Source organism: Scylla paramamosain, chromosome 11 (assembly GCF_035594125.1).
Source record: "Scylla paramamosain isolate STU-SP2022 chromosome 11, ASM3559412v1, whole genome shotgun sequence".
NCBI classification, from domain to species: Eukaryota; Metazoa; Arthropoda; class Malacostraca; order Decapoda; family Portunidae; genus Scylla; species Scylla paramamosain.
The window spans coordinates 10,290,124-10,306,853 of NC_087161.1; the positions used below are offsets into that span (position 1 = coordinate 10,290,124).

The following is a 16,730-nucleotide window of genomic DNA, read 5'->3' on the forward strand; positions in this document are numbered from 1 at the left end:
TCTCTCTCTCTCCAACAACTGTAACATTTGCAGTAACTTAATTGCATTATATACACAGGCAATCTACCCAGCCTTCCTACATTGGCTCTGGGTGGGCAGTTCATTAAGCAGAAATTCAGGATGGCTCTGTTGGGTATGTATCATAAGTGCGGCGCATGTAGATTTGGCAAGGCAGAGAAAAGCCAAATACCCAAGGGGCCACACCTAAATAGTCGATACAAAATAGTTTCAATGTAACGAGGTTGTGCACTCACCTAAGAGGTGGCTGCTTTGAACCATGTGCCTGGAATTATTTTGTTAGATTTGAAACTCGTTGTTAGACATGAATATGGGTAGAAGTCCAATAATGTCACTAGAAGTGAATTCATCATATGCAAACTTATTAGATGAGAGATCCCACTGTACTTGTTTATTTTACCATTCAAAACTAGATGACCAGACCTGATTCCATTCCAGTTGACGTGCTGCTGAAGGCAACAGGAGATGCACCAATTATGAAGAAGAAAAAGTGGGCAGTGGAGGGAGAGAAGAGAGTTGGCTGGGTAGCTGACTTCATCCGAAAGTATCTCAAGATGGACCAGAATGACTCCTTGGTATGCCCTGATTTGTATATTTTGTATATGCACTTATCCATCCATTTGTGTGCCCTTTGTATCCTACCTATTCACTGGTGTACACTTCTGTGTGTGCCTCACCTTTTCATATGTGTGTGTGTGTCCCTCTTTTATCTGTGTCTTTCATGTGTCATTTTGTGTTCCATATCTTTGTTGTTGAGCACAAATCTTGTCTGTCTCTGTGTCCTCATGTTTTTCTCTACTAATACAAAAAAAAAAATCCTCTGTGATAGTAGGAGTAGCCCACAAACATTTCTTAAATGGTTAGTTCTCATATAGTAAACTGTAGAATATATGGAGAAAATAGGGATTTTATTCCTGCAGCCCAGAAATAGGTAACTTAGCATGTCTAAAGACTGTTCAAGGGTACAGTCTCAATAAAACAATAAAACACCTCACATATTACTCTGTATGGGTACACCTATATAGACCTTGCTCTGTATGCTGCTGTCATGGCCATTTGATATAATGCTACTGTGTCACCCATTGTATAACTCATCTCTGGCGGTGTTTTAGTGAGTAATATGTATGTGTGGTAAGGTGTTAATGATCTTTCACAATGCTAAAGGAGTGATAGGAGATTTCTTGACTATATCAGGAGGAGAGGGAGAATGAAATGAACTGAAAGAAGTGTAGAATTTACTATAGAGTTTACTATTAAAAAGGGAGAAAAAGTAAAGATATTGGTTAACTGTTCCTTGAAGTAAGGTGGACAGAATAAGAATGAGAATGAGCAGGTCTTGTGTAGGCAGGAGGGATGGGGGAATCATGTAGTCAGCAGAGAAGTAACCATGGAAATAATAATGGAATATAACAAAATTTGCATGGCTGCAGTGATGAGAGATTGATAACAGTCTGTTAAAGAGATGATAATCCAATCCTCATTTTCCATATACAGCCTTTGTAATTTTGGGGATTTCCATCCTTTCTGAGTACAACAGCATAGTCTCTCAGGTCTTCACACTCTGCTCCACATGTCACACTTTTCCTCTACTCCTCTGAACCTCTTGCCATCATTTGGTAGCAAGTTGCTACTCCTACACTTGAACAGTATTCTTGATGAGATCCTGGTGTCATACATTTAATGCTGCCCTTCTGTTTCTACCCTCTCTCTCTCTCTCTCTCTCTCTCTCTCTCTCTCTCTCTCTCTCTCTCTCTCTCTCTCTCTCTCTCTCTCTCTCTCTCTCTCTCTCTCTCTCTCTCTCTCTCTCTCTCTCTCTCTCTCTCTCTCTCTCTCTCTTTATATATATATATATATATATATATATATATATATATATATATATATATATATATATATATATATATATATATATATATGTATATATGTATATACACATAAATGTAGGATTGGAAGTCAAGTTGGTGATACTGAGGATTAGGAAGGACCAAGCAAGAGGCCACATCATAATATTTGTTATTATATTTTTAGCTGCACCAGCAGGCCTTCATTAGCACTCAGGTAATCTGTTTTTCTGATCACACCTATCATCATAGGAATGAATAGCAAGGAATGAATCAGGGAGGAGGGGGGAACTGTACCGCTGTACTGGCTCCCCTTCCTGGGTAGAGAGAGAGAGAGAGAGAGAGAGAGAGAGAGAGAGAGAGAGAGAGAATGTAGGGAGAAGAGATGGAAAGGAGGGTAAGAGGGCAAGAAATGAACAAGGAAAGAGGGGAACAGTACCCCTTCTCTGTCTCTCCTCCCTGGTGGAAAGGGGTATAAGATAAAGAGAAGGATAGGGGGATATGGAAGATAAGGGAAGGACCATAGGGAGGGAAACTATGATGCAAGTCTCTGCCAATGAGACTTCCTCATTCTGGATAGAGGTTGGGATATGGGGTAGCTCATTTACATGACTGGTGGAAACAAGGAGGGTAGGAGGAGCAATAGAACCTCAAGGACATAATACGAAGACTGTCAAGACAAGTCTAGGCAGTATACAGGGTCGTTCAATAACAACTAAAATAGAATCCAACCATGATGCCCACATAGGTGTCATCACATTGAAGAGGTTAAAGTGCCCAGTGTTTTTGCAATAATGGCACATGGGCTGCATACTATAACTGGGAGTGCTGTGTTGCATGCTCTCAGACTGTCTCCTTCATGGGCTGGATGGAGATATTTCCCATGGGGCTTACTCGCCCAGACTTATTGCCAAAGCCAATACTATACCAGGGACCTCCAGACAAACTGGCACCAGCCACACCACCAGATGAAACATCACTGGTCCCACCAGACATACCACCAACCCGATGTGGCACAGGCCGATGTGCCAACATGTGGTCATCTGCCCTCATAGCTGCCTCTTATAGGCCTTTAAATCTTTTCTCCCTGAGCAGCAGTAACAACTCCTTCTTGGCCATGTTTACAAATTGCTCCATTACCATAAGCTCTTTTAACTCGAGGTAGGAGGTGGCCTACTTGCTAGCTATCCACTTTTCAAATGTCTCCTCAAAATAGCAAGCACATTCGAGATAAGAGTCACTCAGCCTCTCCTTTCCTCCACAGAACTGCATTCTATAAGCATCTGGTCGCAGCTCATAAGCCCTCAGAATGACAGCCTTAAACTCTTCATAATCCTCCAAATCCTTCACAGACATCAAAGGCTTCAAGAGCCTTTCCCTTAAACATATTAGCCACCAGGCCAATCCATCTCTACTAAGGCCAATCAAATTCTGAGGCCTTTTCAGATCTCCTGAACCACTCTGTCACCTTCTCATCAAACTTGGGTATCAGTTTCAAATTCCTCACCATCTGGCTTTCTACTGTATCCTCATTCACTCCTCGTCTTCTCCAAACTCAAACATCCTATTCTTCTCAGCCTCTTCCCTCTCATACATCTTTGCCTCCTTCTCTGCCTCAAGTAACCTCATTTACTTCTTCTTGACTTCTAGCCTCCTGGCTTCTCTAGCCTCCTCAGTTCCAAACAGCTCCCAGTAGACATGTATCCTTTCCATCCTGTGTTTGTCATTCTCCTCTCTCTCTCTCTCTCTCTCTCTCTCTCTCTCTCTCTCTCTCTCTCTCTCTCTCTCTCTCTCTCTCTCTCTCTCTCTCTCTCTCTCTCTCTCTCTCTCTCTCTCTCTCTCTCTCTCTCTCTCTCTCTCTCTCTCTCTCTCTCTCTCTCTCTCTCTCTCTCTCTCTCTCTCTCTCTCTCTCTCTCTCTCTCAAACGTTTAAGACAATTTTTACATTATAACACACACACACACTCACACACATCACATGTAGTACAGGTGGAGGGTGGTAAGAGATCATCATTCCCTTGAGCCTATGGATTAACTTCTGGAGAGAGAGAGAGAGAGAGAGAGAGAGAGCCTGGAAAATCAGCAAGGTTATTCCGATCCATAGGAAAAATTCTAAAAGTGAGGTGAAAAACTACTGCCCTGTGTCTCTGCTGCCCGTGCTCAGTAAGGTGTTGGAAAGCATCGTGGCTACGAGAATGATGGAGCACCTTGAGCGCCATCACTTGCTGTGCACCAGACAGTACAGGTTCTGACAAGGCAGATTGGCCGCTGACCTGCACCTGCTGCTAACCGCGAAGTGGTGCCACTGTCACTGTGGTACTCGACATCGAGGGAGCTTTTGACAAGGTGTGGCATGAAGCTCTCATCAAAAGACTGTGCTGCAGGTGTCGAGGGGCCTCTTCTCCAGCTCTTCACCGACTACCTGAGGGAGAGACATCTGAAAGTTGTGCTCAACGGCAGAGAGTCGGAAGTACACCCAATCAAAGCAGGTGTTCCCCAGGGAAGCTGCTTAGGCCCTCTGCTATGGAACATTTATTTAAATGAACTATTAAACTTAATATCCAGTGCACAGGCCTATGCAGACGACATCACCCTGACGCACAGCTACGAGGCAGGGGAAGAGGCTCGCTCCACAGCTGAACTCAACAACACTCCGAACCACACTGTAGCCTGGGGCAATAAGTGGCAGGTGAAATTTGTCCCTAACAAGGCTCAGCTGCTCACTGTCTCCAGGTCGGGGAGCCCCTGCCCCTGGTCTTTGAAGGAAAGGCACTGGCATCCCAGGAGGAAGTGGAAATTTTGGGGGTCACCTACAACAGGAATCTGACCTTCAAATCCCACATTGAGCGACTCGCCAGAGAGGCTTAGGCAAGCTGGCATCCCTGAGAAGGATATCATGGCTGCTTGACGGCAAGGGGCTTCAGACTCTCTATAAGGCACAGGTTTACTCATCCCTGGAGTACGCATGCCTTGCGTGGGGCGGCGCAGCACGCAAACACCTTGGCCTCCTCGACAAGGTCCAGGGCCGTGCAGAGAGGTTGATCAGGGACAGCAGCAGCGCGCAGCAACATCCAGGACTCTGCAGTCTTCAGCACCACCGTGATGTGGCAGGCCTCACGGTGATGTTCAAGATACATCAGCAGTGGGTTTATCACCTCCAGCCTCTCAGGCAGCCCCTTCGGTGTGCACAGGTGGACACAAGATCATTCTCCCAAACTCCCGCCGAACTGTTACAGCCCCGCTGCAGAACGTGGCACCACCAATACTTATGTAACCTGGTGGAATGGACTGCTTGCCTCACAGCCATGCCTGGACAACATGACAGCACAGAGCTTCAAGGAGCTGGTGAACACGTGGCTGCCATCATGAGAACACCAGGCATCAGAGTTTGGTTTTAAGATAGGACACACTAATCATGTTTCCTTTAGCCTGTAAAACATTGTACTTGTATGTAATATGCACTACATTGAATATGCACTACATTGAACTCTGTAAACAATTAATTTATTCTGTATAAATAAAAAGAGAGAGAGAGAGAGAGAGAGAGAGAGAGAGAGAGAGAGAGAGAGAGAGAGAGAGAGAGAGAGAGAGAGAGGTCAGGGTGGAGTGGGAATAAAGGTTATGCAAGATGTGGTCCTACATCTTGTAAGTGAAAGCAACAACTTAGATTACATTATACTGACCTTTGATTAGTGACTGGACTGTCATTAGAAAGTACTCATAGATGATGAGGTTTTTATTTTTTATTTCCATGAAATAAGTTTAATTGTCACAGAGAGAGAGAGAGAGAGTTTTATTCTTATTTTTATTTCTATGGTATCAGATTCCTTCCTTCCTTCCTCCAGGAGGAGGCAGTAGACACCTTCCAAAATGATAATTACTCCCAGTGAGGTCTAAAGCACTGTTCAGGGGGTGCTGTGAACTTATTAAACCCAGCTGTGACCTCACAATGTTTCCCTTTGTGTCTCACAACACAAGGGGCCAGTCACAGCCTGCCCTCTAAAGACAACTCTCTTCCTCCACACAAAACTACAAGCACCCAATAACACACACATCCTTCACTCAAAAATTTTAAAATCATAATGGCGACTCCTACACCAGCCTCGGAGTCCCCATCTGGGGAGGGGACCATAAATGTCCCCAGATCAGACTGCCTTTCTGTTGACAACCCTAAGTGTCTTGACACCCCCCTCAACTTTTTCTTCATTAACTTCTGTAACATTCGCAGTCTAAGATCTAATTTTCAATCTGTAGAACACCACCTCTCCTCTTTTAAACCTCATCTTTTCCTCACTGAAACTCAGGTGTCTGAGGCAACTGACAGTAGCCCCTTTTCTGTTCATTCCTTCTTTCTCTATCCTCATTTTTTATCCAAAGCTGGATGCTGCGTTTATGTGCGCAGTGACTTAACCTGCTCTCGTGCCCACGGTCTTGAATCTTCCGAATTTTCCACCATCTGGCTACGACTACAGAGTCACTCTCAAACTAAATTTATCTGTGCTGTATACCTCTCACCTAACTCCTCTTACTATAAGAAATTCTTTGACTACTTAACTTCCAAAGTGAAGCACATTCTGACTCTCTTCCCTTTTGCAGAGATCTCCATTCTTGGAGACTTCAATGTTCACCACCAGCTTTGGCTTTCCTCTCCCTTCACTGACCATTCTGGTGAACTAGCCTACAACTTTGCTATCCTCCACAACCTAGAGCAATTGGTGCAACACCCTACTCGTATTCCTGACCAACTTGGAGATATGCCCAACATTCTTGACCTTTTCCTGACCTCTAATCCTTCTGCTTATGCTGTCACCCTTTCTTCTCCGTTGGGCTCCTCCGATCATAATCTCATATCTGAATCTTGTCCTATCGCTCCAATCCCTCCTCAGGATCCACCTAAGCGAAGGTGCCTCTGGCATTTTGCCTCTGCTAGTTGGGGGGACCTGAGGAGGTATTTTGCTGATTTTCCTTGGAATGACTACTGCTTCCATGTCAGAGCCCCTTCTTTGTGTGCTGAGCACATAACAGAGGTGATAGTGTCTGGCATGGAGGCGTACATTCCTCACTCATTTTCTCGTCCTAAACCTTCTAAACCTTGGTTTAACAAAGCTTGTTCTCGTGCTATACATGATAGAGAGGTGGCCCACAAAAGGTACTTAAGCCTTCCATCACCAGAATCTCATGCACTTTATATTTCTGCCCGAAGCCATGCCAAGTCTGTTCTCCAACTAGCCAAAAACTCCATTAACAGAAAGTGTCAAAACCTTTCAAGATCTAACTCCCCTCATGACTTCTGGCATCTAGCCAAAAATATCTCCAATAACTTTGCTTCTTCTTTCCCTCCTTTATTTCAACCAGATGACACCACTGCTATCACATCTATTTCTAAAGCTGAACTCTTCACTCAAACCTTTTGCTAAAAACTCTACCTTGGACGATTCTGGGCTTGTTCCTCCCTCTCCTCCACCCTCTGACTACTTCATGCCACCTATTAAAATTCTTCACAATGATGTTTTCCATGCCCTCGCTGGCCTAAATCCTCAGAAGGCTTATGGACCTGATGGGATCCCTCCTATTGTTCTCTGAAACTGTGCCTCCGTGCTTACACCTTGCCTAGTCAAACTCTTTCAGCTCTGTCTGTCAACATCTACCTTTCCTTCTTGCTGGAAGTTTGCCTACATTCAACCTGTCCTAAAAAGGGTGACCATTCTAATCCCTCAAACTACTGTCCTATTGCTTTAATTTCCTGCCTATCTAAAGTTTTTTAATCTATCCTCAACAGGAAGATTGTTAAACATCTATCACTTCACAACCTTCTATCTGATCGCCAGTATGGGTTCCGTCAAGGCCGCTCTACTGGTGATCTGGCTTTCCTTACTGAGTCTTGGTGATCCTCTTTTAGAGATTTTGGTGAAACTTTTGCTGTTGCCTTGGACATATCAAAAGCTTTTGATAGAGTCTGGCACAAAGCTTTGATTTCCAAACTACCTTCCTACAGCTTCTATCCTTCTCTCTGTAACTTCATCTCAGGTTTCCTTTCTGACCGTTCTATTGCTGCTGTGGTAGACGGTCACTGTTCTTCTCCTAAATCTATTAACAGTGGTGTTCCTCAGGGTTCTGTCCAGTCACCCACTCTCTTCTTATTATTCATTGATGATCTTCTAAACCAAACTTCTTGTCCTATCCACTCCTACACTGATGATACCACCCTGCACTTTTCCACATCTTTTCGTAGACGTCCAACCCTTCAGGAGGTAAACAAATCACACAGGGAAGCCACAGAACGCTTGACTTCTGATCTTTCTAAAATTTCTGATTGGGGCAGAGCAAACTTGGTATTGTTCAGTGCCTCAAAAACTCAATTCCTCCATGTATCAACTCGACACAACCTTCCAGACAACTATCCCCTCTTCTTCAATGACACTCAACTGTCCCCCTCTTTTACACTGAACATCTGCCCTTTACTTATAATCTGAACTGGAAACTTCACATCTCATCTCTAGCTAAAACAGCTTCTATGAAGTTAGGCGTTTTGAGACGTCTCTGCCAGTTTTTCTCACCTCCCCACCTGCTAACTCTGTACAAGGGCCTTATCCGTCTATGTATGGAGTATGCTTCACATGTCTGGGGGGTTCCACTCATACTGCTCTTCTAGACAGGGTGGAATCAAAAGCTTTTTGTCTCATGAACTCTTCTCGTCTGACTGACTGTCTTCAGCCTCTTTCTCAACGTCGCAATGTTGCATCTCTAGCTGTCTTCTACCGCTATTTTCATGCTAATTGCTCTTCTGATCTTGCTAACTGCATGCCTCCCATCCTCCTGCAGCCTCGCTGCACAAGACTTTCTTCTTTCTCTCACCCCTATTATGTCCACCTCTCTAACGCAAGAGTTAACCAGTACTCTCAATCATTCATCCCTTTCTCTGGTAAACTCTGGAACTCCCTGCCTGCTTCTGTATTTCCACCTTCCTATGACTTGAATTCCTTCAAGAGGGAGGTTTCAAGACACTTATTCATCAATTTTGGACCACTGCTTTGACCCTTTTATGGGACTGGCATTTCAGTGGGCTTTTTTTTTTTTTTTTTCTTTTTTTGGGGGGGGATTTTAGTTGCTCTTGGCCAGTGTCCTTCCTACATAAAAAAAAAAAGAGAGAGAGAGAGAGAGAGAGAGAGAGAGAGAGAGAGGAGGGGGGTGAAGGAGGTATGAGATGCATGGGGATGGGGAAGAGGGATTGGAAGGGAAATGTGGAGGGGGAGATGAAGAAGGCAGGCCTAAAATACATGTCAGAGGCAGCTCTAGTCAATGACAGCTGCCATGAAAAAAGGATGACAGATGTCAGTTTTGTTAGAAATATAGATAGGAAAACTGCTTCATCAAGTAGGGAACGAGCTCTACATTAATTGCAAGATTTCCCACAGGATAGGAAGAAAGTTGACATGTCTGTCTAATATAATCATTAGGCATGTTGACATCATGAGTGTGTCTACAGAAACATGGTACAAAACTTTAAGCTGTAGAGTTGAGATTCATTATTTGAGGCTCACTAATTATTTGTCTATATACTTCATTTTTCATCAGTTCATTATCTCTATCACAAGAGGTAGGTTCCTTTAGGTCATGGAATGTAATGTATTTGTGAGGCATTGCATTCTCACTTTGTTGATATGCAATTGCCTGTACCTTTATCTCATTTTGTGACTATATACTGTTGAAAATAACTTTGCTTCTCTACACTTTCATCATCATCTGGAAGAATGTTCACTTCTTCAACTAAATTAAGAGCATTAACCCTTAAAGGTTGAGTGAGTTGCCACGAGTCATTGTCTCTGGGTGGGGGGGTTTTTAAGAAGAAACTGGTTGATTTTCCCACTATCATTTTCCTCATATATATAATGTAGAGCTATAAAACCAAAACAAAAAGAAGCACCAACCCTTCTTTTACAACAGTGTTATTGCCAGAATTCTAGGTGCTGTAGTTTAGCCATGAGTAGAGGTTGAACAACAATATCCTATCTCCCTGGATGATCTGGTGTGTGTTCATTTGACTGGTTATGGCTGTGGCTACAGCTGACATGCGTGCAGCTTCGTCCCCCTCACTGTTCACCAGTGCTGCCCTGTCTCCTTCCTAATACATACATATATTGTTATAACATATTTCCATGCCTTTTTTGGGTTGAAATGAGAAGTACAGTAAAAAAAAAAGTCCTCTTTACATTATATTGAAATGTAACTTTCCTTACATGTTTTTTGGGAAAATGAAGAACAGGAAAAAAACTTACTTTCCTTACATTTTGGCTGGAGATATGAAAATAAAAAAAATAAAAAATGATAAACTCAATAGGCTTGATAACATTACATCTTGTTATAATTACCATATAAATACAATAAATATATCACTTATGTAGTAATGTTTATTACTATAGTACATTATTCATCACTATTCGTACTTGTATACATCCTTAGAGGGAAAGTTGCTGAAGCAAGTGGACATACACATGGCTTCCTTCCCTTCACACATCAGGACAAGTTGAATAACATTCCATCCATTTTGGAGAATTTAGGTGTACTGAAACTAGGCTGGTGCAAGCCAGCAAGTTTGTAAGTGTTGCCAGTAGGCAGTAGGCACCTGCTGAAATGATAATTACTCCCAGTGAGGTCTAAAGCACTGGATCAGGGGGTGCTGTGAACTTATCATTAAACCCAGCTGTGACCTCACTGAATGTTTCCTTTTGTGTCTCACAGTACAAGGGAGCAGTCACAGCCTGCCCTCTAAAGTCAGCTCTCTTCCTTCACACAAAACTACAAGCACCTAATTACACACACACACATCCTTCACTCAAAATTCAAAATTATTGCGGTGATTCCTATACCAGCCTCGGAGTCCCCATCTGGGGAGCAGACCACAAATGTCCCCAGGTCGGACTACTCTTCTGGTATCAATCCTAAGTGTCTTGACACCCACCTCAACTTTTTCTTCATTAACTTCTGCAACATTCGTAGTCTTAGATCTAATTTTCAATCTTTAGAACAACACCTCTCCTCTACTAAACCTCATCTTCTTTTCCTCACTGAAACACAGGTGTCTCAGACAACTGAAAGTAGCTCCTTTACTGTTCCCTTCTACTTTCTCTATCTGCATTTTCAATCTAAAGCTGGATGTTGTGTTTATGTGCGCAACACCTTAACCTGCTCTCATGCCCACGCTCTTGAATCTTATTAGTTCCACCATCTGGCTACAACTACAGAGTCACTCTCAAACTAAATTTATCTGTGCTGTATACATTTTACCTAACTTCTCTGACTAAGAAATCCTTTGACTTCTTAACTTCCTAAGTGGAGCACATTCTGACTCGTCCCTTTTGCGGAGATCTCTATTCTTTTAGACTTCAATGCTCACCATCAGCTTTGGCTTTCCTTCCCCTTCACTGACCATCATGGTGAACTAGCCTTCAACTTTGCTATCCTCCACGACCTAGAACAATTAGTGCAACACCCTACTCGTATTTCTGACCATCTTGGAGATACACCCAACATCCTTGACCTTTTCCTGACCTCTAATCCTTCTGCTTATGCTGTTTCACAGTCCTGGTTAACATTCCAAGAAAGTGGACAGTACACTGATCCCAGAAAGTTTTAAAGCTCTGGATTTTTAAAGGTCTTAAGTACCTACCTGACCTATCCAAAATCACCAGCTATTAAACCCACTCCTAGAACCCTTACCTTGGCACAGCACGCTAGGAATCACCTCAATGCCAGATCAGTGTTGGGTCAGAAAACAATTATTCTATTTAATAACAGAATATATTAATAATAATGTTAACTTACAAACGAATTAGGGTAATACATATTAAAGGAAATTAGGGAACAAATTTCTATCGTACACTAACACAGGGTAATTCCCACACTCAATCACAATACATTTCCCTTTACTCAGGCTCTTGTATAGCCTCCCTTATTGCTTAAAGGTTATTCACATCAATGTACAACATTCTCGTCACTTCACAAAGCATTAAAAACCCTTTTACTCCTTCACAGGCCACTGGAATATTTTCCCCAGCTGTAGGAATTTCCCCAGATGTTGTCACCGCATCCTCAAACAATTATTCCCATATTTCATCTCCTCAGACCCCACAAGACATCATCATCACTGCCGTAGCTCACCTATAACACCGTAAAACCACCCCCAAAAGACACCAATAATCCCACAACACCATTATAACCCCAACCACAAAATGGCTGCCTCTCACCCCGATGCTACCTCTCAGCATTACATCACCGACACACCTCACCAGCCAAATATCAGCGAACAAGAGCTCTTGGTATCACAAGAAACTCACCAACCTGATCCTGGATATCAGGGTTATGCCACCACATCACCAATACCTCCACACACCAGCTCAATCACCACAACACCACCCAAATTTATCCCATGAGAACGCCACCCCTTGTTCCCCCCTCAGGGCTTTTATGCATCCTGAAACTCTGCTGACTCAGATACAAGAGGCAGACATGTATCACCTCTCGCCTCAACACATTGCACCTCAAACACACCTTTTCCCTTACATATACATATATATAAAGAACTTAAATTATGAAGAGAATAATACTACGTGATACAAAATGAGTAAATAAACCTTCTACGAACTTATAACTAAGAATAAAGATATGTACACAAGGAAAACAGAACACGAGGGACACTAAGAAAACGTGTTCCATTTCAAGATAAACTTGGCAAATAACATGACAGCTGTCACCCTCTCTTCTCCATTGGGCTCTTTCAATCACAATCTCATATCTGCATCTTGTCTTATCGCTCCAATCCCTCCTCCAGATCCCCCTAAGTAGAGGTATCTCTGGTGTTCTGCCTCTTCTAGTTGGGAGGACCTGAGGAAGTATTTTGCTGATTTTCCTTGGAATGACTACTGCTTCTATGACAGGGGCATGTCTCTGTGTGCTGAGCACATAACAGAGGTGATAGTGTCTGGCATGGAGGTGTACATTCCTCACTCTTTTTCTCAACCTAAACCTTCCAAACCTTGGTTTAACACAGCTTTTTCTCATGCTATACATGAAAGAGAGATGGCCCACAAAAGGTACTTGAGCCTTCCATCACAGAATCTCGTGCACTTAATATTTCTGCCCAGAACCATGCCAAGTCTATTCTCCAACTAGCCAAAACTCCTTCATTAATAGAAAGTGTCAAAATCTTTCAACATCTAACTCCTTTGTGACTTCTGGCACCTAGCCAAAGACTTCTCCAGTAACTTTGCTTCTTCTTTCCCTCCTTTATTTCAACCAGATGGCACAACTGCTATCACATCTATCTCTAAAACTGAACTCTTCACTCAAACCTTTGCTAAAAACTCTACCTTGAAAATTCAGGGCTTGTTCCTCCCTCTCCTCCACCCTCTTACTACTTCATGGTACTTGTTAAAATTCTTCACAAAGATGTTTTCCATGCCCTCACTGGCCTAAACCCTCTGAAGGCTTATGGACCTGATGGAATCCCTCCTATTGTTCTCCGAAACTGCGCCTCCATGCTGCTTCTTGCCTAATCAAACTCTTCCAACTCTGTCCGTCAACATCTACCTTTCCTTCTTGCTGGAAGTTTGCCTACATTCAGCCTGTTCCTAAAAAGAGTGACCGTTCTAATCTCTCAAACTACTGTCCTATTCCTTTAATTTCCTTCCTATCTAAGGTTTTTTAATCTATCCTCAACAAAAAGATTCTTAAACATCTATCACTTCACAACCTTCTGTCTGATTGCCAGTATGAGTTCCACCAAGGCCACTCTACTGGTGATCTTCTGGCTTTCCTTATTGAGTCTTGGTCATTTTTAGAGATTTTGGTGAAACTTTTGCTGTTGCCTTGGACATATCAAAAGCTTTTGATAAAGTCTGGCACAAAGCTTTGATTTCCAAACTACCCTCATATGGCTTCTATCCTTCTCTCTGTAACTTCATCACAAGTTACCTTTCTGGCCATTCTGTTGCTGCTGTGGTAGACAGTCACTGTTCTCCTAAATCTATTAACAGTGGTGTCCCTCATGGTTCTGTCCTGTCACCCACTCTCTTCCTATTATTCATCAATGATCTAAACCAAACCTCTTGTCCTATCCATTCCTACACTGATGATGCCACCCTGCACTTTTCCACATCTTTTCGTAGACATCCAACCCTATAAAAAGTAAACAGTTCATGCATGGAAGCCACAGAATGCCTGACTTCTGATCTCTCAAAAATTTCTGATTGGAACAGAGCAAACTTAGTATTGTTCAATGCCTCAAAAACTCAATTCCTCCATCTATCAACTCGACACAACCTTCCAGAGAACTATCCCCTCTTCTTCAATGACACTCAACTGTCTCTCTCTTCTACACTGAACATCCTCGGTCTGTCCTTTCCTTATACTCTAAACTGGAAACTTCATATTTCATCTCTAGCTAAAACAGCTTCTATGAAGTTAGGCATTCTGAGATGTTTCTGCCTGTTTTTCTCACCCCCCCCCAGCTGCTAACTCTGTACACGGGCCTTATCCATCCATGTATGGAGTATGCTTTATATGTCTTGAGGGGTGTTCTACTTGTACCGCTGTTTTGACATCGTCTCATCAACTCCTCTCCTCTCCTCTTTCTCATCACCACAGTGTTGCATCTCTAGCTATTTTCTACTGCTATTTTCATGCTAACCTGTCTTCTGATCTTGCTAACTGCATGCCACCCCTCCTCCTGCAGGCTCTCTGCCTAAGACTTTCTTCTTTCTCTCATCCCTATTCTGTCCATCTCTCTAATGCAAGAGTTAATCAGTATTCTCAATCATTCATCCCTTTCTCTGGTAAACTCTGGAACTCCCTGCCTGCTTCTGTATATCCACCTTCCAGTGACTTTAATTTCTTCAAAAGGGACCCTATTTGGAGACTGGGATCTCAGTGAACTTTTGTATTTTTTATTTATTTATTTTTTATTTATTTATTTATTTATTTATTTTTTATTTTTATTTTTTTTTTTGTCCTTGGCCAGTGTCCTTCCTTTGTAAAAAGAAAAAGTTCATGCTCATAACAATTATCACCTTCCTGTATTTGATTGAAGGAGATAAAATGTCCTCACATCACCCACCCTTTCTGTAAGCAGCACACTGGTGCTTCACCCGCATTTAAGAGTTAAGTTCTTTCTTTTATTTTCTTTGATAACATTGCCTAGTTTCTGGCTAACAGTGCTTCTGCCTCTGCTAAATTATCATGATATTCCATTTCCTTTCTAAGTCTGGCTATCTTTGCTGCTGCTGCTTGCTTTCTTTCTTTGTACTGATGAACATGATGAAGCAGATAAGACTCTAGAATGTCTAGACCATTTGCTAGAACAAATTGATCCTTTGTCACTTTTTAACTCTTTTTACATTCTATACTTTCTAATATTTCATGGTGAACTTGTTGCTTATGTTCCAGCTCATCCTTTAGCTCCTCTGACCTTTCTGACTTTAGTTCCACCAGTTTTATGTATTCCACACAATACTGATGAAATGCCTCTACTTCTTCATTTGTCATTGGCTCTAAGTCAAAAGGGCTAATTACAGTTTTTAGTGTTTTCTTAATTCTGCTGGCAACACTGCTCCATTTATGCTTACAGGACTCTGCTCTTCCTCTTGATATTCCCTTCCTATATCGGTCAGCACTCGTCTCTTGACACTAATTTCTTCATTATTACCGTGACCCTTGGCCACTTGCTCCTCCTCACCTTCCCTAAGGCCACCTACAGCATTCATTTCCTCAGTATCAGATATATATAACAACTTGATTGTATAAATACTGAGTAAAGTTACACTGAAAGAACAATTAAATTTACCACTCTAATACTAACTGATTTGGGTAAATTTTTCTCACTTGGGCTACTCAATTCAGTGTATATCTATACTAATATACTTTCTTGCCTGTGACCATGGGTTCTACAAAATGGTGGCGAGGCACTGTGGGTAGAAGGGAGTGGTTGTCGTCAAGGGTAGAAGTGCTGACCCCAGGGCATCAGAGGTCAACCGATAGGCTTATGTCAGCTCTCCTTCGTCCCATGACTCACTGCTGCTATGATCTCACATGGAGCCAATTTCTTGCTTGTGGGATTGAGTTTTTACTCTTGGTGGTGAGTTCTTACTGTAGCCACACTGGCAAGCCTTCATTAGCACTCAGGTGACCTGTTTTACTGATCACACCCATCATCGTAGGGTTGAGGAAAGGGAATTCTCCCTCCCAACATTTATTGATGAGGTAGGCATGAGCATAAGAAATGCGAACAAGTTCTTGGTCTCATTTTCTTATAAAATAGCATTATATGCAGGTATAATATATTTTCATCATATTACAGTATTCACATGTAATGAACTTGACACTATGACATTCAGTTTCTACTACAAAATTAAGATATTACCTTGGTCATTTCCTTGCACGTCTGTGTGTGGCCACCTCCACCAAGTGAGCAACGCCTGTGAGCAGTGAGTGGGTAAACAGCACTCTACTAGCAAGTGAGCATCAGCTCAAGGCTTTATATAACATTGATTACTGATACTTGCATATATTACATATGTTTTCATGCAAATAGGAAGGTATTGAACATTTCACTTATGATTATAGATAAATAATGATTTGAGGCACATGCTCACCATTACAACTTACATTAACAATATTACTTTCTTTTATTAGACATCAAACGATGTTTGCAAAGACATGTCCTACATAGGAATTTTCTTCACTCAAACAAGGCCATAGAGGGGGCAAGTTTGTTTATTTTTAAGGGGGCACATCACTGTATTTTTTTTTTTTTTTTTTCAAGCACACCAGTTATTTGCTGATTTTCAACATTTATGGAGGTCTGTTACTTAACCTCATA

The 16,730-nt window shown here is 42.2% G+C and overlaps 1 protein-coding gene across 4 annotated transcripts in view; it reads left to right on the forward strand.

The window, feature by feature from the left end:
• LOC135104934 (autophagy protein 12-like) overlaps window positions 1–16,730 on the forward strand; it is a 33,452-nt gene that overhangs the window by 3,837 nt on the left and 12,885 nt on the right. For 2 of the 4 annotated variants that reach the window (XR_010270611.1, XM_064012720.1), the window contains exons 2-3: window positions 59–133; window positions 457–593. Coding sequence is in view for 3 of the 4 variants with exons in the window: in XM_064012720.1 (XP_063868790.1) it covers window positions 59–133; window positions 457–593 (212 nt within the window). In the remaining variant the exon portion in view is untranslated. Of the gene's footprint in view, window positions 1–58; window positions 134–456; window positions 594–6,454; window positions 8,951–16,730 lie in introns of those variants that run through there. The other 2 variants (XM_064012721.1, XM_064012722.1) reach the window with 2 other exon arrangements.